Source organism: Saimiri boliviensis, chromosome 2, assembly GCF_048565385.1.
Source record: "Saimiri boliviensis isolate mSaiBol1 chromosome 2, mSaiBol1.pri, whole genome shotgun sequence".
Lineage (NCBI taxonomy): Eukaryota > Metazoa > Chordata > Mammalia > Primates > Cebidae > Saimiri > Saimiri boliviensis.
The window spans coordinates 22,908,921-22,934,912 of record NC_133450.1 but is presented as its reverse complement, the minus strand read 5'-3'; the positions used below and the strand labels follow the sequence as shown (position 1 = coordinate 22,934,912).

General features: G+C 36.7%; 1 protein-coding gene across 9 annotated transcripts in view; it reads right to left on the bottom strand.

Moving 5' to 3' along the window:
- The window catches only part of CEP128 (centrosomal protein 128), a 476,123-nt gene that overhangs the window by 276,761 nt on the left and 173,370 nt on the right, over nt 1-25,992 (bottom strand). For all 9 annotated transcript variants that reach the window (XM_074392897.1, XM_074392891.1, XM_074392894.1 and 6 more), the window contains 2 exons: nt 13,627-13,803; nt 8,484-8,543 (listed from right to left, as the gene is read on the bottom strand). In XM_074392897.1, the coding sequence (XP_074248998.1) occupies nt 8,484-8,543; nt 13,627-13,803 (237 nt within the window). The remainder of the gene's footprint in view (nt 1-8,483; nt 8,544-13,626; nt 13,804-25,992) is intronic.

The window sequence follows — 25,992 nt, the reverse complement described above, 5'->3', positions numbered from 1 at the left end:
ATTGGGCTGTTCTTTAGAAAGTGTTATCTATGTAGAGTAGGAAACACTGAAGGCTAGAAATTAAGAGATTGTTGTCATACTCCAAGCAAATGAAAATGCAAAGGGAAGAACCAAAGTGCACATTTTTGAGATATTAGTGTTATGGTTAAAGTAGGGAGAGGAATCGGTAATGCTCAAGACATATAACCCACAATGGCCAAGTTTCTAACTTCCAAAACTGTGAGACAGGCTTTAGGTGTAACCCTGCGCACTCTCAGCCATGGTGTCCACAAAGAGATACACCTTCTGCTTGACCAAAAAAAGAGGAAAGAGTAAAAAGGACTTTGTCTTGCAACATGGGTATCAACTCAAGCCACAGTAAAATAAAGCATCGAGTAGACTCCTGAAGTTCCCGATTCCATGCCCTAGCTCCCAGACAGCATTTCTAAACTTACCCTAGGCCAGAAAAAAACATGTCACCCAAAAGGGAAACATACAAGCCTGGCTAAATGGACCATTTGCTGACTAAAGAGCCCTTGAACCTTGAATAAACATCAGGCGTAGTCAGGCAACAGCTGCCATGAGCCTTGGGAGAGCCTCAGTACTGTGCTGGCTTCAGGTCTGACCCAGCACAGTCCCAGTGGTTGCAGACACAAGAGATACTTGCTTCAAACCTCCTCCAGCTCCAGGCAGCTCAAGACTGATAAAAACACCACATTTGTTTTGGGGGAAAGTCGGGAAGAGAAAAAAAGACTCTGCTTGTTCATCTGAACGCTATAGAGAACAGTATGGAGGTTCCTCCAAAAACTAAAAATAGAGCTACCATAGGATCCAGCAATTCCCACTGGTAAGTATATACTCAAAAGAAAAGAAATCAGGATAGCAAAGAGATGTCTGCACTCCCACGTTTGTTGTGGCACTAATCACAATGGCCAAGATTTGGAAGCAACTTAACTATCCATCAACAGACAAATGGATAAAGAAAACATGGTGGATATGCACAATGGAGTACTATTCAGCCAAGAAAAGCAGTGAAATCCCATCATTTGCAACAATGTTTATGGAACTTGAGACACCATGTGAAGTGAAATAAGCCAGGCAAAGAAAGACAGACTTCACATGTCTCACTCATTTCTGGGAACTAAAGATTAAAACAATTGCACTCATTGAGAAAGAAAGTAGAATGATGGTTACCAGAGACTGGGAAGGGTGGTGGGAGAGGGAGGCAGTGCAAATGGTTAATGGGTACAAACACATAGTCAGATAGAATGAGTAATATCTAGCATTTCATAGCACAACAAGGTTATTACATGAACAATAATTTATCATGCATTTTTAAATAATTAAAAGAATATAATTGGACTGTTTGCAACACATTGTAAGAAATAAGTGCTCAAAGTGAGAGAGAACCCATTTACCCTGATGTGATCATTACACGTTGCATGTCTATACCAAAATATCAACTTTCAACAGATAAAAAGTAATCAACTTCGGCAAACAAAAGAAATACATAAGCACAGGATAAAATTTAAAAGAGAAACATGAAGAAATGCATTTTTTAAAATAGCAAAATGAGCATGGACTGATAAAAGATATGAGGTTTACAGTTGACCACAGACTCTACAAGAGGCCTTGTGAGCCAAGTAAAAAAAGAAGACATGTTCAACCTCTGACCAACAGGAAGACCACCTGTTCTAGGAACAAGTCACTACTAGACAACATAGCAGGATTTAATCTGGCTGGTGTGCATCGCAGATGGCAAATGTGAATTGTACAAGTGCAAGGTAGAAAACATCAGTAAAAGAAGTGGATAGAAAATGTCATGGAAATGTATCTGTTTCTCTTAAATCTACTCTAAGAAAGTAACAGTGCAAGCATACTGATAAAATACAACACTTTTCCCCCATGTTGGAAATCAATAAAGAATGCAGGAGACTATGTCAAAGAATGTCAAGAATGCAGGGGACTATGTGGTCAGGTCCATGGTTTTTCTCATCTCCAACTGTTTTCTGCCACATGAGAATAAAACTCCACTTTTATGAGATCTTTTGATGTTTCTCACATAAAAATTCCATACTGTATTTATGCAATTGTCTAATTTTTCATATGTTTACTACCAATTCAATTTTTAATAACCTATGTGGTCCAAATAAAATGGGTCTCAGCACAATCCTCCAGTAATCTTTTCTTAACCAGTGATTTAACTGCAAATTTAAAAAAATCATTTCACATTTTCTTTTCCCCCAATGCTTTTCCACTTACTGTACCCTAGTCTTTCACCTTTGTTTACTACCTATGGTCACTACTACTGCTAAGAGATGGTAATGGAGAAGCAATCAGTTTGTTTTTTCCTAACACGAATACTAATGGTTCTGGGGAAAAAACAAAACAACAACAAAAATCCCTAACAAGGGATTAGTCAGGTTTTATATGTGTTATAGATTCAGTTCTGTCCCCTCAGACTTCATATGTTGAAGTTCTATACAAGTGTGACTGTATTTGGAGACTGTATTTGGCCTTTAGGGAGATAATTAAGGTTAAATGAGGTCGTAAGAGTGGACTCCATCTGATCCTGTCCTTACAAGAAGAGAGAGAACTCTTTCTCTTCTAGTCTCACAGAAGAAAGGTCACATGAGCAAACAAAAAGAAGTTGGCTATTTATGAGCCAGGAAGGGAGGTCTTGCCAGAAACCAAACCTGGCACGTTCATCTTGAACTTCCAGCCTCCAGAACTGTGACAAAATAAATTACTGATTAAGTCATTCATCGTGTGATATTTCATTATGGCAGCTGGAACAGATTAATATAATATGACCTATGGCTTCAGTCTACTCCTATGAAGCCTTTATTCCATTGTCAAACAAAATTTAAAATAGGCTATAGTTACTTTTTATGAATTACAGAATATATTATTAATTCTGCAACTAATAGGCTATAGTTAGATACTTTTTATGTAAGCAGAATATATTAATTCTACAAAATAAAATAGTGACTTATGGATATTTAATCAATCCATAATCAATTATGAGAATTTGTGTTTGTTGGACAAATACCCAGCATCTTCATTAAGTATCTTGAGGAAGCAACTTGGAACACAATATAGAAATAACTTTATCAATTCCAAATAATAATTAGGTGACAAGGCTATTATCAGAGCAAAAACCATTCTATGAACCACTCACAGGAGTATTTTACAGATTACATAATAGGTTCATTTATTTAACTACATCAACAAATATTGCTTAAAAAACCAAGGTAGAGAATGAATTTGTAAACACAGCCTTTTTTTGAGACGGAGTCTTGCTTTGCTGCCCAGGCTGAATGAAGTACAATAGCGTGATCTCGGCTCACTACAACCTTTGCCTCCCGGGTTCAAGTGAGTGTCCAGCTCAGCCTCCCAAGTAGCTGGGATTACAGGTTCCCACTACTAAGCCAGGCTAATTTTTGTATTTTCAGTTGAGATGGAGTTTCATCATGTTGGTCAGGCTGGTCTCGAACTCCAGACCTCAGGTGATCTGCCCACCTCAGCCTCCCAAAGTGCAGGAATTACTGATGTGAGCCACTGCACCCAGATTATGGCATTTTCTTAACCTTCGTATTGATAGCTTGCAATTAGGTGGGAATATTCATAAGTGTCTAGTAAAGCTACCAAGATGATCTTTTTAATCTGTGAGAATCCTCTACTGAGTCCTAGGGTAATAATATACAAAGCCACTAAGAAATGACTCAAAGCTAAAAATCAAGGACAAGAGAAAATTTAAATAAAAAGATTATAGCTTATAAAGGTAGCAATAATATTAGGACCTAGAATTTTGCTCTTTTAATTACTATGCTTCTTTTGCCAAAGCTCTAGACACAATTTTGAAATAAAACGTTTATATAAGAACCAGAGGTAAAGAGGATGGCAATTTTTTACAATGTGGTCAGCCACCAAAGCAAGAATTAAATTAGAAATGCAAAATTCAAATACAAGTCAACCTAAAAATATGTAATTTTTTCCGTAACAATTTCTCCACTTTTTCACTGCTATAAATATAATCAAGAAAAAAGTTAATATCCACAGTAGTACACATACTTCTGTTCTATTAACTGAAAATATTCCATGTAAATAATCTAATTTCCAACAAATCAGCCAAGATACTGAGTATAACATTCTCCTTTCTATATCAGAAGGATAAAATATTAGATATTTATCCATATCTGTCAGCAAGAATTAAATACACTAGGTCTAAGACTTCTCACACAATGTTTTAAAAAATCCACATCAATAAAAAAAAATTCATAAATGTATGGTTTATATTTAAGTGTGGATTATACAACCAAGGAAGAGAAATGACGGAACAGAGTTCCAAGACCTGAGATCTGTGCTCTCCTCAGTAACTAATTAGCTTTAAGTTTTTAGGTAAAACTGAAAACATCTTGGGCCTCAGTTTCTTCAATCTACAAAATGAGGCGGTCAAATTACATGATCTCTAAAGCTGCGTCAGTTGAACTGTATGGAAAAGCAAATAGTTGTCAATGCCTATAATACATTATACTACAAAAAGTGTGACTCTTTGAGTTGATATCAAACAAGACAATATAAAAAAAAAAAACCTTCTCCCTAAATTTGGAAGTATATTTCTTACCCATCTAATCTCCAAGTTTATACCTATGATCAAACAAAACCAGTACTAAGATTCACTGAAATCTCACCTACTTGTTAGTTATTTTTCTATAATATTTAAGTCGAGGAAGTGCCTCCACTGGGAAAATGCAGCATGCCTAATATAATTACTCTTTTAAAAAAAATTAATGAACATTTAGCCAGGCATTGTGATAAGTCCTAAAGATGTAATGAAGAACAGGATAAGAACAGATCTTTCCTAGTAACATTTACAGACGAATCAAACAGAAGCAAATGGGGAATTTCAGTACAATGGGGCAAAGGCCAAGAAAAAAAAAAAAAAAACTATAGCTTTATACTGTCAAAAAAGTATATAAATTCACCTTTTTGTCTCTTAAGGGAATAAATAATACTGGATCCTGGAATTAAATATGTTCCATGAACAACAGTGCACTCAGGATCCTGTCTAATGTGGAGGCACAGCTAAGACCAGCTTCTCTTTATTTTCTATTGCAAAACAGTAATTTAACATGTGGGCTCAACAATGATTCTCTCTAGTCTGTGGGTCCCACCTGAGAGTGCCGGCCTGCTCTAGATGTGACATGTTGTCCCTACTGTCTCAATGTGAATATCTTTGCCACATCTCATTTCTTGAACAAAAACTGTGATGTTTGTCTTTGTCCTTGCTTCTCTTGGGGGCTTCCTGTCCAAACAGAAGTTTCTAACTATCCATCTCTCCGGTGGAAACTTTCAATACTGCTATGAATTTGCCTATCTGGGACTTTGCATGTTCATTTATTCAGATACTAATCCCTGACTAGAGTCTTCTACTTTGACTAGAAAATCCTAGAAATCTCTTTCTCCATCACCCTGGAATATAACATCTCTCATCATGTGCATGCTGTCAACAAAATTACTCCAATCGGTCCTTTCCTTTGAATGTTTAAACAGTTTTCTTAATTCAGACTCTCACCCTGTCTCACTATATGGCAAAAGCTTCTTAACTGGCCTTGCTGCCTCCAGTCTTCCCAACTCCAAACTACCTTTCACCTCACTACCAAAATGATGCTTCCAAAACATAAATATAAGCATGCCACTCTCTTGTTCAAAACTCCTTTGTGATTCTCCATGCCACATAGGTCTGAATGCAGGATCCTCAAAATGACAAACAATGCTCTGCTGGAGGAACCTAACCCCTCTGTCTGGAGCCCCATCCCTTGACATTCTCTATGTCATAGGTTCACATTTTATGATTGCCAAATCATGTCAGCTTTTTTGCATTCATCAAACTGCTTCTCTACCAAACCTTTCCTAGAACTTTGTTCTTTGCATGCTTGTTCTTTGCTCTTGACCTGGCTGGTGTTGATATTCACCAGGGACATCTGCCTCCATGGCAGCTTGTGCCACTTCTAATTATAGCTCTGACTTAAAAGACTGAAATGATCACATATGTGACTGTCTTTCCTAAAGACCAGGACCATGTCTTGTTCATTTTTAATGCCCACGGCATGTAACAGCATCTGAGACATAGTAGTTTCTCAGTAAATTACATTAAGCTGAAGAAAATTTGGCCTTACAATGCCTTGTCAGAACTTATTAGAAAAACATATCCCTAATCTGTGGAAACTGCTTACCTGGCATTCCTTAATAACAATGTGATGATTAACACTGAGTGCCAAATTGATTAGATTGAAGGATACAAAGTATTGATCGTGAGCGTGTCTGTGAGGATGCCGCCAAAGGAGATTAACATTTGAGTCAGTGGGCTGGGAAAGGCAGACCCACCCTTAACCTGGGTGGGCATAAGATAATCAGCTGCCAGCATGGCTAAAATATAAGCAGGCAGGAAAAATGCAAAAAGAGAGACTGATGGAGCCTCCCAACCTACATGTTTCTCCCATGCTGGATCCTTCCTCCCCTCGAACATTGGACTCCAAGTTCTTCAGTTTTGTAACTTGGACTGGCTCCCCTTGCTCCTCAGCCTACAGATGGCCTATTGTGGGACCCTGTGACTGTGTGAAGAAATAGTTAATAAACTCCCCTTTATAAATATATCTATTCCATTCATTCTGTCCCTCTAGAGAACCCTGACTAATACAGACCATCTCAACCCTTTCTTCCTGTAATTTCTTATTAGTACCATTCATTAGTTATTTTACCTGTAAGTATAGTCCAACTCTTAGTTAAACTTCATATTTTTATTATGCCACCAGTGCCAATAAAGCAGCTGTGATGCAATCTCCACCCAATCCTTGTTTTCTAGAATTAACACTAGCAGAACAAATTCATTCGGCAGATTTATGAAAACAATTACTGAATGCCCTCAGAGGTCCTTCTAATACTGCAAGACGTCAGAATGGACTATCTGAAGAGCAATTCTACTTTCCATATAGTTTTTTGTCCTCTGATTCCAGATCTTATCTTCAATACTTATAGAGCTGTTCAGTCATAGTTCATGGGAATTACAGTATTGCAACCCATCAATAACCTAAGCCATCTTTCTAGCAAATAGATTCAATTCCCCCTTAGACAGTTGGTCAGCATTGTATTTTTTATCACAACCTGTTTACACTGTAGAAGGAATAGTTGTCTCATGCAGTCTTAGAACTGGTCTGATCAGAAGTTCAATCCCATTAAATGATAAGGGAAAACTACTCACTAGCTCCCAAATTAAAGAGCTATGATTAAGAGTCATCTCTGGCTCTCATAATTTAACTGAACTACGGCAGTGAAAGCTTTCTGTTCAGAAATGATAAAGATTTTAACTTGAAAGAAAATTCTAAGTACATTGATTGCTTTTGTTGTCAGAATTGTGAAGTTGAGAAAAAGAAAAAAGAGAAATGCAATATCAATGCACAACCAAAGTTTCTGGTCAAAACATTCTGAGATAGCAAAACATGTATATTCTAAATTCCCTATTCAGGTGGCATAAATATAAATTTGCATTTGTTTCTATCAAAAATGGCTAGAAATGCAAAGGTTCACCGTTTTTAAAGCAGTAGAATAAAATTCTAATGTTCAGTCAGTATACTTTTATTTTCTTGTTAAGAATGCTTTGTTAAGCCGGGCGCGGTGGCTCAAGCCTGTAATCCCAGCACTTTGGGAGGCCGAGGCGGGTGGATCACGAGGTCAAGAGATCGAGACCAGCCTGGTCAACATGGTGAAACCCCGTCTCTACTAAAAATACAAAAAAAATCAGCTGGGCATGGTGGCGCATGCCTGTAATCCCAGCTACTCAAGAGGCTGAGGCAGGAGAATTGCCTGAACCCAGGAGGCGGAGGTTGCGGTGAGCCGAGATCGCGCCATTGCACTCCAGCCTGGGTAACAAGAGCAAAAACTCCGTCTCAAAAAAAAAAAAAAAAAAAGAATGCTTTGTTTTAGGAGGCTTCTCTAATGCACAGTTGACCTTCAAAGGTAAACCTTATCTTTCTATCATCTCCCATCCATTTCTTACTCACCAATCAGAGGGTATTACATGTGGTTTTACTCAAATATTCTCATCTTCATGCCATTGTTCTACCCATAACTAACTAACTGGAGAACTACAAATTTTTGTAAGACCAAGTTTAAATATTGCTTTTTTCTAGACACTGTCTATGACATGCTGGCAGCATCATACCTTTCTCCCAGCACAAACAACAGAATTAGCTCTTCCTTCTTCTGTGTTTCTTTGTCAATGTTCACCTTATTCTCTAACTCTATGCCTACATACTTAGCTTTTAAACATAAAAATATAAAACATGGAGGTTGCGTAAATGAACTGCAGTGATCTCTTTCCTTACAACTAAGTATTACATCCCCATATGCTCAGTTATATGACAAAATAAATAGCTAAACCAAATAGGATAGCTTAAAGATCATAAATATTATAATAACTTTAGGATTCAAAGATTAATTACCTTGCTTTCTGCTAACCAGCGATGTGGGTCATAATGTATATCAGGACCAGATGAAAAAACCTACAAAAGAGAAAAGAGTCTATTAGAAACATATTTTTTCTCTGACATAAACATACATAAATGAAATTCTTCACCACAGCATCCAAAAGTTTAGTCCCCCAATTTAAGGATTAAAAAAAACAAAAGTTTGCCCCAAGTACACAATCAGTTCCAAACCACTAGTCATTTATGTGACTCTTTATGTATGTAGTCATTGGTTTATGTATTAGCAATAATATTTTGACGAAAAGATCAACTATCAAGTGCTATCATTTCTAGGATCTGCGGAAGCTGATTCTATGGACTTCCATACGGTAATCACCTTCAATTAAAGTCAGTTTACTTCATGTTTGTTTCTTTTCCTCAGTCTTTTTCTACATAATGTATTTCATAAAAGGTTAGACGTGATTATATAGAAACAATTCGTTCTCTCACTTATCCTTCTTTAATACTAAAAGAGACATTTTGTCTCCTCAGTGGTGTCAATAGACAGAAACTCACTGACATGACTTCACACGAACATTGCTTTGTATTTCAAAATAATAACAAAATGTTACAATAATAGGTCATCTACACTAGCTGCCTTGACTTCCTTCACGCCAATTCACTTATAAATTCCCTTGCATCTGGCTTTGTCTTATTTCTAAAGTACAACTGTATTCAAAGTTGACAATGACTTTATAATTGCAAATACAAAAGTTTTTTCTCAGTTTGTACTTTTTTTGAACTCTGCACTACAAATAATATTTTTGAAGACCTCTTTCTCAAATTTGCCTGTTTAAAAATATCCTATTCCTCTACAAACAAAATGTCTATTCCTTTTCTCAAAAACTTCTATACCTCCTGAGCTGTGTGCACACTGCTTCTTTGTCAGGAATATTGTTAACTCATTCAGACAAATGCTGAAAGCATACTGACTGCCTACCACATATGACACACATGAATATTATATTCTTTTATTTTTTGAGTCATAGTATCGCTCTGTTGCCCAGGCTAGATTGCAGTGGTGAGATCTTGGCTCACTGCAACCTCTGACTCCCGAGTTCAAGTGATTCTCCTGCCTCAGCCTCTAGAGTAGCTGGGATTACAGGCACATACCACCAGATCTGGCTAATTTTTATATTCTTAGTAGAGATGGGGTTTCATCATGTTGGCCAGGCTGGTCTCGAACTCTTGACCTCATGAACCACCTGCCTTGGCCTCCCAAAGTTCTGGGATTACAGGTGAAATCCAACATGCCTGGCGAATATTGTATCCTTATATCCAGTTTTCCCTCATCCACCTTTCTCTCTATCTAAGTCTCACCCAATCCTCATGTCCTCCCTGCCTCTTCAATGAAATTTTCCCTAATCAACCTAGTTCACAGTATTTTCTTCCTCTTCCAACTCTCTGTTGTGTTGCTGAATATTTGCAAACATCCACTTAATATTCATTATAATATACTTTATTTTCTTTTTCATTCACGTATGTCATACATGCCAATTAAATCTTCTGTGGCCTAAGATATTAATGTTTAATATCAAAGTAAAAGATAACTGGATATAAGTACAAGGAATGTTCATATGTTATTATTTATTTGCTTTACAGATTTATCTATAGCTTCATGTTTAAGAAGACAGCCTTAACCATTTAATAAATGGTGAATTTTCAGCACAGTGTCTGGCATAGAGAACACAATACACCACTGTTACTGCGTATCAAGATGTCACTATCAATAAATAGGCTTCAATGTCTATTATAAGGGCACTATAACAGGCATCTGTCTTTAAAAATATAAAGAAAGATAAGCCATATGTATTTGTGAACATATTACAAAAATAGGCACTACAAAATAATGACAGGCAACATTAATTGAGTATCTACTAAGTGCAAGATATGTGACACTATAATATGTACCTTCTGGCAGGGTGCAGTGGCTCACTCCTGTAATCCCAGCACTTTGGGAAGTCAAGGGGGGTGGATCACGAGGTCAGGAGATAGAGACCATCCTGGCCAACATAGTGAAATTCCATCTCTACTAAAAATACAAAAATTTGCCAGGTATGGTGGTGGGTGCATGTAAAAATCCCAGCTATTCAGGAGGCTGAGGCAGGAGAATCACTTGAGCCTGGAAGGCAAAGTGCAGTGAGCCAAGATCACACCACTGAATGTTAGCCTGGAGGCAGAGTGAGACTCCATCTCAAAAAAATATACATATATATATATGCACCTTCTATATCTTATCTTACTTTAGCTTCTCAATGAGTGAACTTATAATTGAGGACATGGGCCTAGAGCGATGGCTCACACCTGTAATCCCAGCACTCTGGGAGGCCGAGGCAAGCGGATCACCTGGGATCGGGAGTTGAAGATTAGCCTGACCAACATGAAGAAACCCTGTCTCTACTAAAAATACAAAAATAGCTGGGCATGGTGGCACATGTCTGTAATTCCAGCTACTCAGGAGGCTGAGGCAGGAGATTCACTTGAACCTGGAAGGCAGAGGTTGAGGTGAGCTGAGATCGTGCCATTCCACTCCAGCCTGGTCAATAAGAGCAAAACTCTGTCTCAAATAATAATAATAATAATAATAATAATAATAATAATTGGGGACATTAATGCTTAGAGACAAAAGAGTTTACATAACTTATTCAAGGTCATATATTAGAAATTCGCAATGACTTCCAATGTGAACCTATACCTGTCTTGATCCAAAACCCATCCTCTTCACACTCTAAAACTGAATGAATACTCAGACCAAGTATTATGGAAAGAGAGAAACTAAAATAAGTGCAGTGGAGAGCTATTCTATTTACTTGAACTCTTGAATTATCAAAATACTGGCCTATGAGAATGATACATCTTTAATTCAGACACTTTTCTAATTGTTTCATAATTGTAGTGATTTATTGTATGTCTATATTTCATTGTCAAACACTTACATACATTAACTAAAGTGGAATAAGTAACAAATACAGTGACTTGAAAAAGAAAAGTGTAATTAAAAACAACATCAACATTGTTCAGGACTTTTTCTCAAACTCATTTATTACATATCGATTTTCCAGTCTATTCCATAGCACTGTTAATCTCTCTACATACAATGGCTGAAAATCTCATCAGCAATATTTCAGGAATCAAGAAATGACTAAATGGAATTATTCCTTTTTTGAAAACATTTTACATTCTTCCACAGTCTCTCAGAACTATAAAGCAAAGAATAAATTTTATCTTTACCACACCTCTGGGTGGTTTCTTGAGTATGTCTCGAGTCCTATATTCTTAAGCATTTCATTTTTCCCCCAGGTTTATAGCAACAAAACAACAAAAGTTACTAATGAAGAGTCCCACAAAGAAAAAATGTTGACTCTTTAAAAAATAATAGAATTTCCTTTCTTTTAGATTTACTTTCCACCCAAAACTTGGATTGAATTAGCCTTTCTCTAGGGGAAGAAGTGAAAAACCCATTACCACAGTCACTCTATGTCTGAAAGCCTATAAAAAATTGGATGCTTTTTGGAATATTTTAGAAGGATAATTTGTGGTTTAAAAAAAAATATTTAAACAATCTGCTATCTGCACATCATGTTTTTGCCTGCAATTGCCCATAACAAGGTGTGTATATATATGCATGTATGTGTGTGCCTATAAACGTGTGTGTGTGTGTGTGTGTGTATCTTACAACATGATCCAAATGTTTTCATTTTACCTTCCCACATGATTGAAAACAAACCATCCTGTTATAAACATTTAAATATAGAATAAATATTGCACTGCTAAAATATAATTCTAGATAAAAATTAGAATTTTCAAAGCTGCACATTCATCAAATTAATGCAAATATGACAAGCTTTAAATTTAAAAAGCAGCACTAGACAGAAAAAAAAAAAGGTCAGAATTATAATGGGCCCTACAATGGCTCTAAAAAAGTTAGGTTTTCCCCTAAAGCCAATTACTTCTCATATTAGACTCATACCTTTTCAAACTAACACTTGAACTTAAAAAAATATATAAATGGGAATACATATTGGAAAAATTCCATCAACTCTACCAAAGTCTATTAGTTAAAATATTTCCATTAAAGTCAAATTCTAAAAAAGCCCTGACTGCAAGAGAATTATATTTTCTCTTAAACACAATTTAAGAGAGAAAAGAAGGCAGAGAGAAATAGCAAGAAAAAAAGAGGGGAACACAGTAGCATGAGAAAGGAAGGTCATTTTAGAAGAGGAAAAAGACAAACAAATGTCAAAATAAATTGTAGAAATTCCTGAAAAATAAAAAGCATTTCAGCATAATATCAAAATGTGAGTGCCATCATATCAAATGCAGTAGAGGGGTAAATGAGCTGTAATGTATTATGGTTATACATATCAAAGCAATGTAATGCCATCTGCATGTAAAATAGCAGCAAAACCCATAGTTGACAGAAGTGCTTACCTGCAAGGAATTCAGAGCATCCATGATCACCTCTGCTTTTATTTATCAGTTTAATATGACTATATACTAGGTAGCAGTATTCTATTTGTTAAAATTTAAAAAAAAAACTAAATTAAATACAATTTGTTTAAATTAAATAGTGGTTGCTAATTCAGGTTCCAGAGTTAGACTCCATAGATTTGAAGTTCTAGTTTCTCATTTAACCAGATGTACAGACAAGGGCAAGTTACCTAAACCGTCCAAACCTCCCTTTCTCTTAAGTGGATTTAATCCGAGTAACTAAAAAATAGGGTTGTTCCAGAAGATAATGGAGACACTAAAGTACCATGTATACTACAGTACCTATACTATAGTACTCAATAAATATTAGCCAGTAATATACTAACAACAACAAAAATAGCTTGTCATAGTGAAAAACTCAAATTCCAGTCCTCTTGACTCCAAGGGCTGTCTCTCTTATAAGACTTTTTTTTTTTTTTTTTTTTTTTACAGAGACAATGGAATAACACCACTCATTCTCTCACCATGACTGTGCAATAGATTTAGTGCCTTGTTCTAAAAAATGCAAAATGTTGTTTCATAAAACTTTTCATAATAATAATCTGACTACCAGACATTAAAATCCTATTATAATTATATATTAGGAAACTAATTGAAAACATAAGGTGCAATGAGAATGCATGATTACTTTTAATTTTTCCATAGAGTCCTTGGAGAATGTTTTACAAGCTGCATCAATTTCCTTTCCTATCACACCAAGAATGGATTCCTGTTCAGTCTCCAAGCAAAGAAGTTGATCCTTGAGCTGCAATCTGGCCTCTTCGATCCTCCTTAAGTGCTCTTCTTCAAAGCTTATATGTTTTTCCTAAGGCATTGACAAGAAATTAAACAAGTTGATTAATATTAAGTGGAAACAAGAAATACTTGAAATATCTGTTCAACTAACTAAAAGAAGTGGATTAGAAAAGAAATCTGACTCCATCAGTCCCATTACTTTACTAAAATAAAACTTTAATCTACTCATTAACTGAGGCAAAATGACAGAGTTCCGTAGTAGGGCAGTTTGGGAACTGGTGAGCAGATACTTAGCAAACAAAATCATAGTAATTTTCTAACAAAAAGAAAAAAAGAAGTAGAAAAGAGAATCCTTTCCCATTTTCATAACATATTCTCACTAATGAGAGATTAAAAGCTGATGTCAGGCACTGACCTCAAGCTTTCACTGAACATTAATAAAACACCAGAAAATATAAACTGCTAGTTGATATTTTCTCGTGTTTTATGATGCTAGTTTCTTCATTTGAGGAAAAAAATAAGTGTTACCACCGCTATCTCCTCAAAACATAGTTTTAGAAAAAGTCTAAGTTTTCAAATGCAATCATACCACATAAATGCTTTTGAGTCATGAAAATTTGAAAGAAAGATGGAGGTACTTTTCATCTTGTCATTATATACTTAATGAAAGGGGGTTTCTAAGGAGCTCTTTAAGAGATTACAAGGATTTGGGAACCCATTCTAGGTAAAAACAATTCTAAATCATTATGATTATACAGTTCCTTTACTAGAGAAATTCCAAATGCATAGGGCTTGTAATAAAATAACAAAATCACTAGAATTGTATGTCTAAATGGTGGACCAAAGCCATGACGGCTGGCTATGACACCTTCAGTCATCACACTGTAACCTAATCATCTTCATCTGGCCTCTTAAATATGACAAAACCAGGGAAATTATGTGAGCAACAAACACAACCTGAATTGAAAAGAAAACAAGGAAATCCACTTATTAAGAATTCTGAAAAGCAGACTGATATTTTACTAAAAGAAACATAAATGATATTTCCCTTCAATTCAACTTACTTTAAAAACAAATGAAATATCCTCTGCCAGAAAGGAAAGACCCTTTCATAATCTATCTTCTGTACTTCTCTCTTGCCTCATCTTCCTCCTTTCCACTCTCTCAGAATTTGACGATTTACAGCAACTTACATCTGCCTACATATGTCTCCCCAGACCACATCTGAGTTGCACAAGTTGGCCTGAAGTTGTGCTACTTCAAAATGGGGCTGGTAGCCAAGAGACATTTATCTTGAGGAGTTTGCCTTAGTCCATCATCCGGGTCTGGATCTCAGCTTTGTAAACCTAGGAACTGAAATTTATTTTTGGTACTCAGAGTGGTACTTTCAGCAGCAGAGTAACAATAAGGTCACGAGATTAATGTGTATGAACTAGAAAGCCACTTAATTAACTACATTCGTTTAGGATGAGAACAATGACTACCATATGAATCAGAATGTCCGTGTCAGCATAGCCAGTACATTTACTCTCTATAGACAGATCTAGATGGGAAGGCAAACTATAATCAGACTATTGGTTAACGAACAGGAAATTAGAGCAAGGGGACTTTCTTTCATGAAACAATGTTTAAACAGCATCGGGCTAATCAAAGTACAGCATGTTCACCATGCATCAGGAATTTATGAACCACAGTAACAGGGGTACTGCATTCTTCTAGGCAGTGTTTGCGTGGAGGGTACTGAGGTACGTCTCCCTTTCTTCTTCTTCCACATTGAGTTTCTATCCAAACTTCTCCTACCAATTGATATTAACACATCATTTCTTTAGATGTCTTGATATTTTCCCAAGTCTTGCTAACATTTAGGACTTTTAAAAAAATTAACATCCCAGCTCTGAAAAGCATTTGATAATTGTATCATTTACTCATTAGAAAGCAACCTTATTACTAGGTGATACTCGCCTCCCTACTGTTCCTATGTATCTACCACCTATATCTTCTTATCTTTCTAAGTTTATCCTTTAAGATGCTGTGTCCTTTCTTCCTGGACTCCCAAAGCAAATCATTTCCATTGCATGTTAGGTATATCACAATTTTAAATTTTTTTTTTCAAAATGTAATATAACTATTTGTTTGTATCCAATCTCCCCCAATAAACTGCTAATTTTGGGAGTCCACAAAACACTTTTTTAATCATTTTAAAACTCCCCCACTTTGCTGAATAAATGATTTAAACATTTTCTGAAGACTCAAATTCAATATGCCAAAGATGATTTCATAATGTATCATGCAAAGCTTATAACCTCAGAGGTTACTAAGGTGTGCTAGGAGGTTTCTCCCACACATACATAAGGCTTCCTGATGGTGCAGTATTTTCACGGTCTGATATTAATAAAGAAAATAAATACCCTATCAGGGGCTACTGACGTATTCCAAGACTGCCCATATCTTACATCTAAGCAATTCAAAATAATGTTATAATTGATCTTTCTTTTCTCATTTCCCTCGTAGCCGTCTCTCTTTCCTCCACTACTACTTTTCTGTGGTTTTCATTACTTGTCTCTTATAATAAGAAGACAGAACTATTTCAATCTTTTGATATTCTTGAGAATGGTGATATTGTCCGAAAAACCTCTGTAAGTTCAGTCTCTAGAAAACATAGAAAACTTCATTGTCCATTTACTGTCCTCTGTGGGAGGGTCGCATGCTATGTCCAAGCTCTCTTTGAGTAAAAGCTATAGGGCTATGGGTTCACATGACCTTAGAGATCGGTAAGTTCAACTACTTGCTCCTTCAGGATTCCCTTATTTGGCATTTTTGACAAATGAGCCATCCAACCTCTAAATGAACATCTCAAGTGTCAAGGAACAGAGTACCTGACAAAGCTGGAAACTCTCTCCATCAGTGTCTGAGAAATATGCAACAATTAAAGTAAACAAACGAATCTGCCACCCCAACTAAGCCTTCTAAACTTCCAGGTAAAAATTTCTGTTCTTTTCCCCTATATTTTATTTGATTAGGTTTCAGACACATAGTGGTCTCCATTGTCTGCTTGTACTCCAAGATCCTAAATCTAAGAGTTAAGTAAGCTCTTTTATACCAAAAAAAAAAAAAAAAAATACTTCAGCAATTGTAATTTCATTTTCATTCATTCCCTCATTCAACAAATATTTACCTAAGGCCTAGTCTAGACATGACATTCTTGTGTGTACTAGAGATGGAGTAAGTGATTGCTTCTTGGCCTTCTGGCTAAGATCAAGTGTGGAGATAGAGTGAATGACACAGACAGGCAGGCTCCTACCCTCATGGAGTCAACAAATATTTCTATGAAATGTCATTACTTCTGTATCATTCTTCTGGTTTGGGCATATTTATTTGAAGAATAATTACGGTACCCAATGAATTAGTGCTTTCTCCCAGTTTCATGTTTTAGAAATAGATGTGCTGACTAAGTAAACACAGCTAATTCTGAAGGAGGGGTGGGACCAGAAATTGGCCAAAGTTAATCCAAGTATCCTGTGAGATTTAGAGGCATTCAAATAAGTAAGGGCAGATGATAATATTTAGGCAAGATTAAGGCTATTCTCTGGTCTTCTGGTCAATTTAGAGGGGGCAAATATCCCGATTCCACAAGATTAACAAAAAGCTACCATAATTTCTAGAGAACCAGAGGCAAAATGTGTTATTTTAGAGAATGCTTAGAAATACAGAGACACAATCTAACACAATTAGGGTGAATGGACACAGATGCCTGGAGCTTAGGGGATGTATATAACTTCTTTTGGAGAGCAGGAAGGAAGGCAGATTAAGCTGACTGCAGCGGTCTATGAGATCCAAGAAGAAAGGTATCCTAGACAATGGCTGAGTCTGAAAAAGAACCTCAGGGAATAAACCAACCCCTAATTTTACATTTTAGGTAACTAAAGCTCAGACAAAGTAACTTGACTAAAGTGAAAGAACCTACTAAATACAACCCCATAACCTGATCCCCTGACTAGTATTCTTTCTTAAAATGCTAGAAAGACCAAGGCCTTAACATTAGAATTTAGAAAAACAATGTGAAAAATTCAGAAAAGATTTCAGCAGGTTATGTGGGGACTAATGTAGTCCTAAAGTAAAAAGAAGAAATCAAAAATTAAATTCTGAATGAGCCTTATCATAAAATGAAAATATATGACATATTGACATATTCCGAATAGAACACAATCAAAAGCACATTGAAAATGCATAATCCCAGACTTTCAGGGGCTATCCATCTATGCTGAAAAGTACCTGTGTACATACAAAATCTGCTTTAGTCCAATTTTCGAAAGTGTGCTAATCGCACACTAAACAAGGTATGGTTCCATCATCAAGACAGCAAAGGTTTTATGAAGGCTCTACTTTAGGACAAGAAAGGCTCATATTGTTGACACTTAAGTATATTTTAGGACAAGAAAGGCTCATATTATCGAAACTTAAGTATAAAGAAAACATAAAACTGCTGACAATCTCATGATAAACACACACACACACACACTGCTGAGTGGTTTGATAAACTGACCCATAATTCAAAAAATAAGAAATGCTTTTGTATTTATAGACTTATGTTTCAGCGTGCTCTTTACAACTGAGAGCATTCACTTTCTTAGAGGCGCTAAAGATCCTAAGGAGATAGATCTTATCAGAAATATAAAAATTTCAATAAAACAAGAGCATGTCCAAAATAGTATCTTTCTGGTAAAAGTTTATGAGATTCCTTCAATGCCTTAAGAGTTCCAGAAATGCCACTTTATTTACAATATGGCTAGTATATGAAATAGAAACAGTTCATTAAACACCTTAAACAGAAATATGATGTTAAATAAAGTACACTGATATGACCAAATAGGTCAGTAATTTACAAAGGTAATGGTTTTCCTTCCCTGAAAACTACTTGAGTAAGCAAGTGTGACAATATTTCAGTCCCAAGGCCATATTTACATACATCAACAAAGGGTAGGGGAAGATAGGATAAAAGGTAGAGAAAGAGAGAAATCAAATAATATTAAAGGCTGAAATTAAAACTAATGGAATGTAAGCAAAGTTACCGCAAATACAGCTTGTTAAAACTACTGACATGCACACATCCCCAAAAAATTTTTGAGGAAGAATATTTTCATAGCTTAAGATAACTGTTATACCTAAGCTTTAAATCCAGGACACTAATATTACAAGGCAAATTACGAAACTATCCTGAACAAAAATTGGATCTATCTGGAAGCCATTTATCTGACTCTCTAAAGAAGGCTCACATTCTTACACCAACAGTTGACTCAGCTGCAAAGAAATTAGGATACAACATGAAATGTGAACCAGGGCAGAAACTACATACAAGAGTAACTAAAAGAGAAGATATCTGCAGTGGATTTTATAGGAAACGTGGAAAGAATTTAAACTTGAAAATTACACATAGCAGTTTCAACTGTCTTATAAAATAGCAAAAAAGCAAATAACACATCAAGTGCTGGTCACATCATAACCACTTTTCTCAAGCTTATTTCTTAAGAGTAGATTTTTTACATAATGGAGACCTCCTTAAACTCAAAACTTGGCTATATATGAAATACTCAGACAAATATCAAAAAATAAGATAAAGCAAAAGTAACTCTAAACTCAAGAGTTCAGATGAATTTGAAAAATCTCCATGGATTCATCCAATGTGTATCGTTTGCTCTCTGGGAAACAAACTCTTCTCAGGAATACACAGGCAAAGGAAGGGGAATTCCTAATTCAATATAAAAGACTAGTAACACACCTCTCCTTCTGCAACCACATGGATGTTGTAACAATGAAAGATTATCTGAGTTCTTACACAAGAATATTAGGTACCCCTTCTGTGTGCTACCATAAGAAGTTATGATTAATAGTGTGTTAAGAGCATGTGAGAGCCTTAGTAAAACAAGAGAACTAATGGAAAAAAGGAATGGCAAATGGAAACACTGGCTATAAGATCTGATGAAGGTTAAAACTTGGGTATGAAAGGCATTGCAATCTATAACCTCTTTATAAAATTTCTGCTATGCCACTCACTACCCTGTGTGTCTTCTATGCCTGTCTCCCCATCAGACTGAGTTCCTCTAATGTGAAAATCTTATTCTTCTTTATTTAAATATTCCAGCCCCTACTTGACTATCTCACATTGCAGTCATTTGATCAATCTTGCTGGGACATATATCAGCTTTTATGTTCTACTCATTGACAAGCATTTTTAAGCATATTAAATGTGGCAAGCATAGAACCAACAATACAACCATTTTTAAAAGCCCTAAGAAATTTTTAATCTCTGAACTCAAATAACTTTTTGTCCCACAGTAAGCTAGTTTTCTTTTGTTGTCACAGTTAATGATTTAATCCATGGAGGGCAATCATCTTGCCAGTAGCTATTATAACTACCAGGACAAGATGGTATCACAATAATGAGCACCCTGGAAGTGGTAAGAAGTAATCAGATGCAGAATCAATTTATAGATAGAGTCAATAAGATCTGCTGATGAACTAAATATGGTTCCATGTGTGAGGCAATGAGCTGGTTCTTTATATGTATTTAACAGGCAAAGGAACACTGTAAATCCTACTCTAAGATTGGCTTCTAAAACAAAAATGCTACTATTTTGTGGATTAGATACACTCTCTTCTTTCCCCTCTGATAAGCAGAGGAGTGCTTTATGCTATTTCCTTCAAAGGAGGGGAGGAAGTTATGATTAACATTGTGTTAAGAGTATGCAAGAGCCTCAGTAAAACAATGGAGCTAATAGAGAAAAGGGATGGCATATTGAAACACTAGCTATAAGATTTGACGCAGGTAAAAACTTTAATGTGAAAGACTTTCCAATGTATAACCTGGTCTTAGGCAAGCTTACAAAAGTTTGTTTCCATAAACTAGAATCAAAAAGTGGAAAATTCTAATTCAAACTTTTAACCCCATTAAAAAAAATTATTCTGCCTCAGGCTTTTCAGTATCTTTTTCTAGGAAAGTATTGAGCAATACAAGAAAATTAGCAGCATAATCAAAAGGTGTTAGAATATATATTGGACACATTCCTAGAAATTAATATTCAAAGCTAAAATAAAAATACCTTCTAAATGATACTTTATGTATTCATTAAGGTTTTTACTTATTACACATTTCTCTCAAGACAAATGCCTGGAAATAGAAATAACATGCATTATTTAAAAATCAGCACTTTTTGACGCATTTCTATTGCTGAAACAAAATACGGACAAGGGAACAAACAACTAGAGTTTCAGATTATGCATTTGGAATGAACGCTGTTTAATTTTCAAAAGAATACAATTATCATTCATCTTGAGAGAATTATTTATAAGGTTACAGTTTCTTTTTTTTAATTGTATTTGGGCTCTGGGGTACATGTGCACATCCTGCATCCTGCAGGACTATTGCATAGGTACATACATGCCATGGTGGTTTGCTGTCTCCATCCCCCCGCCCCCATTGCCTACATCAGGCATTTCTCCAACTGTTACCCTCTCCATCCTCACCGATCCCTCTCGCTGTCCCTCCCCTCCCCTCCACGCCCCCACCTAGCTGTGTGAGTGTTGTTCCCTTCCCTGTATTTTCTCACTGTTCATCACCTGCCTATGAATGAAAACATGCGGTATTTGTTTTTCTGTTCTTGTGTGTTCTCAGTTTGCTGAGAATGATGGTTTCTATGTTCATCCATGTCTCTACAAAGGACACGAACTGATCGTTTTTTTTATGGCTGCATAGTATTCCATGGTGTATATGTGCCACATTTTTTTGTCCAATCATCAACGGGCATTTGGGTTGTTGCAGGTTTTTGCTATTGTAAACAGTGCTGCAATGAACATACATGTGTGTGTGTCTTTATGACAGAATGATTTATAATCCTTTGGGTATACACCCAGTAATGGGATTGCTGGGTCAAATGGAATTTCTATTTCTACATCCTTGAGGAATTGCCACACTGTCTTCCACAGTGGTTGAACTAATTTACACTCCCACCAACAGTGTAAAAGTGTTCCTATTTCTCCACATCCTGTCCAGCATCTGTTGTCTCCAGATTTTTTAATGATCGCCATTCTAACTGTCATGAGATGGTATCTCAATGTGGTTTGATTTGCATTTCTCTAATGACCAGTGATGATGAGCATTTTTCATGTTTGTTGGCCACGTATTTGCCTTTTTTTGAAAAGTGTCTGTTCATATCCTTCGCCCACCTTTGAATGGGTTTGTTTGTTTTTTTCCTGTAAATCTGCTTTAGTTCTTTGTCAATTCTGGATATTAGCCCTTTGTCTGAGGGGTAGATTGCAAAAATTTTTTCCTATGCTGTTGGCTGCCAGTTTACCCTAACGATTGTTTCTTTTGCTGTGCAGAAGCTCTTAAGTTTAATTAGGTCCCATTTGTCTATTTTGGCTTTTGTTGCCATTGCTTTTGGTGTTTTAGTCATGAAGTCCTTGCCTGTGCCTATGTCCTGAATGGTTTTGCCTAGGTTTTCTTCTAGGGTTTTTATGGTATTAGTTGTTATGTTTAGATCCTTAATCCACCTGCAGTTAATTTTTGTATAAAGTGTAAGGAAGAGGTCCAGTTTCAGTTTCCCGCATATGGCTAGGCAGTTTTCCCAACACCGCTTGTTAAACAGGGAATCATTTCCCCATTGTTTGTTTTTGTCTGGTTAATCAAATATCAGATGATTGTAGATGTGTGGCATTGCTTCCGAGGCCTCTATTCTGTTCCATTGGTCTTTATCTCTGTTATGGTACCAGTACCATGCTGTTTTGATTACCGTAGCCTTGTAGTATAGTTTGAAGTCAGGTAGCATGATGCCTCCAGCTTCATTCTTTTTACTTAGGATTGTCATGGCTCCGCGGGCCCTCTTTCAATTCTGTATGAAGTTTAAAGTGTTTTTTTCCAGTTCCATGAAGGTCATTGGTAGCTCGATGGAGATAGCACTGAATCTATAAATTACTTTGGGCAGTATGGCCATTTTCATGATATTGATTCTAACCATGAGCATGAAACGTTTTTCCATCTGTTTGTGTCCTCTCTTATTTCCTTGATCAGTGGTTTGAAGTTCTCCTTGAAGAGTTCTTTTACCTCCTGTGTTAGTTGTATTCCTAGGTATTTTATTCTCTTTGTAGCAATTATAAATGGGAGTCCACTCCTTATTGGGTTCTCTGTTTGTCTGTTATTGGTGTATAGGAATGATTGTGATTTCTGCACATTGATTTTATATCCCGAGACTTTGCCGAAGTTGCTTATCAGCTTAAGGGGGTTTTGGGCTGAGACGATGAGGTCTTCTAAATATACAATCATGTCATCTGCAAATAGGGACAATTTGACTACTTCTTTTCCTAATTGAATGCCCTTTATTTCTTTTTCTTGCCTAATTTCTCTGGCTAGAACTTCCAATACTATATTGAATAGGAGTGGTGAGAGAGGGCATTCTTGTCTAGTGCCAGTTTTTAAAGGGAATGCTTCTAATTTTTGCCCATTCAGTATGATATTGGCTTTGGGTTTGTCATAAATAGCTCTTATTATTTTGAGATACGTTCCATCGATATCTAGTTTATTGAGAGTTTTTAGCCTAAAGGCCTGTTGAATTTTGTCAAAGGTCTTCTCTGCATCTACTGAGACAATCATGTGGTTTTTGTCTCTGCTTCTGTTTATGTGGTGAATTACATTTATAGATTTGCGTGTGTTGAACCAGTCTTGCATCCCCAAGATGAAGCCTACTTGATTGTGGTGGATAAGCTTTTTGATGTGCTGTTGGATTCTGTTTGCCAGTGTTTCATTGAAGATTTCTGCATCAATGTGCATCATGGATACTGGCCTATAGTGTTTTTTTTTTAGTTGTGTCTCTGCCAGATTATGGTATCAGGATGATGTTGGTCTCATAGAAGAGTTAGGGAGGATTCCCTCTTTTTGCATTGTTTGGAATAGTTTCAACAGCAATGGTACCATCTCCTCTTTGAATGTTAGGCAGAATTCAGCTGTGCACCTATCTGGACCTGGACTTTTTTTGGTTGGTAGGCTATTAATTGCTGCCTCGACTTCAGACCTTGTTATTGATCTATTCAGGGTTTCAACTTCTTCTTGGCTTAGTCTTGGGAGTGTGCAAGTGTCCAGGAATTTATCCATTTCTTCCAGATTTACTGGTTTATGTGCTTATGAAGCTTAGTTTGGCTGGATATGAAATTCTGGGTTGAAAGTTCTTTTCTTTAAGGATGTTGAATACTGGCCCCACTCTCTTCTAGCTTTCAGGGTTTCTGCCAAGAGATCCGCTGTGAGTATGATGGTCTTTCCTTTGTGGGTGACTCAACCTTTCTCTCTGGCTGCCTACCCTTAGGATTTTTCCCTGCATTTCAACCCTGGTAAATCTGACAATTATGTGCCTTGGGGTTGCTCTTCTTGAGGGATATCTTTGTCGAGTTCTCCGTATTTCCCGGATTTGAATGTTGGCCTGCCTTGTTAGGTTGGGAAAGTTCTCTTGGATAGTATCTTGAAGAGTGTTTTCCAACTTGAATTCATTCTCCCTGTCACATTCAGGTACACTGATCAAGTGTAGATTAGGTCTTTTCATATAATCCCAAAGTTCTTGGAGGCTTTGTTCATTTATTTTCACTCTTTTTTCTCTAATCTTGCCTTCTCATTTTGTGTCATTGATTTGATCTTCTATCTCTGATATCCTTTCTACTGCTTGATGGATTTGGCTGTTGAAACTTGTGTATGCCTCACAAAGTTCTTGTGCCGTGTTTTTCAGTTCCATCAAGTCGTTTATGTTCTTCTCTAAGCTTGTTATTCTAGTTAGCATTTCATCCAATCTTTTTTCAAAGTTCTTAGTTTCTTTGTATTAGGTAAGAACATGATCTTTTAACTCAGAGAAGTTTGTTATTACCCACCTTCTGAAGTCTGCTTCTGTCAATTCGTCAAATTCATTCTCTGTCTTTTTTTGTTCCCTTGATAGTGAAGAGTTGTGATCCTAGGGAAAAGAAGAAGTGTTCTGTTCTTTGATGGTTTTATCCTTTTTGCACTGTTTTTTCTCATCATCATGGATTTATTTCCCTTTAATCTTTGAAACTGATGATTTCAGGAGGAGTCTCTGAGTGGACTTTTTTTCTGTTGAGGTTGGCACTGTATCTTTTTTGGCCTGTAGAGGGCGTTGCTGGGCTCTCTCGGGTTGAGTCAGGTTGTTGGGTGGATGGTCCTTCCCTGGAGTTTGTTTGCAAGTGAGATTGGCCCCACCTTCCCAGTGGCATCTCTCCTCACCCACCTAGATCTTCCTGGTTGGGGTGAAGCTGGTGTATTTGCTGCCAAGCTCTCTAGCGAGGGCTTCAGTTTGAATTCTGTGAAGGTGGGGCCTACCAGACCTTACGATCTGTTTCCCTGCTTTCAACTCTGCCTCCCTCTGTGGGACTGGCTGTCTCGCTGGCTTAGTCCAAAACTCCCGCCCAGGTTCCTACGACAACTTGCCATGCCCAGAGGTAGTTGCTACTCAGATTTGCATCAGACTACTCACAGCGCCCCACCATCTGGCAGGGCTCTCGTGCCCCCTGCCTTGATTCCCCCCACCTCCACCGGTGGCTCTTACCCTGCAGCTCCTTCCCTGGAACTATTTTCAGTGCCCTGTAAGTCCAACAGAAATGAACCTGGCACCTCGTTTGGAACTGTGAAGTCCTCTAGCCTTCTGTGTCTCATTCACTGGGAGCTGCATTCTCCTGCTGGCTTCTCTCGACCATCTTGGCATCCCCCGCCCCCTCCCACCACAGTGTCTTTAATAACCGTCAAGATTTCTTCCTCTCCTCTTTTTTTTCCTAAAGGATACTGAAACTTGCATTTATTCTTATGAAAGAATATTTTTAAGCTTAAAAATCAATGTCCAAATAAAATAACATGTATATAACAAGCAGCTCCTAGGTGTTTTTCCCAAAATGTATTGAATATTGCTTGTTCAACATTAAACAACAAAATAAATTGCGTCAATAAGCAATTTAAATGCTGATATAAGAGAAACTAAATGAAAACAAACCCAGACATTCACTGTATGTTCTCTTTTAGGGTCAACCAAAGCCAGCTAAGACTACTTAACTACAAGCAAGGCACTGAAACAGATGTGATACACAACTTTCATGTGGCCTATTCCATTGGCTTTTTATACCTCAACCAATGGTATATGCCAATATTTAGCCTGATACCAACACTATGGGGATCACTCACAACTGAGGAAGTAAATGAAATCAAGCTAATAGTAAAGGATTT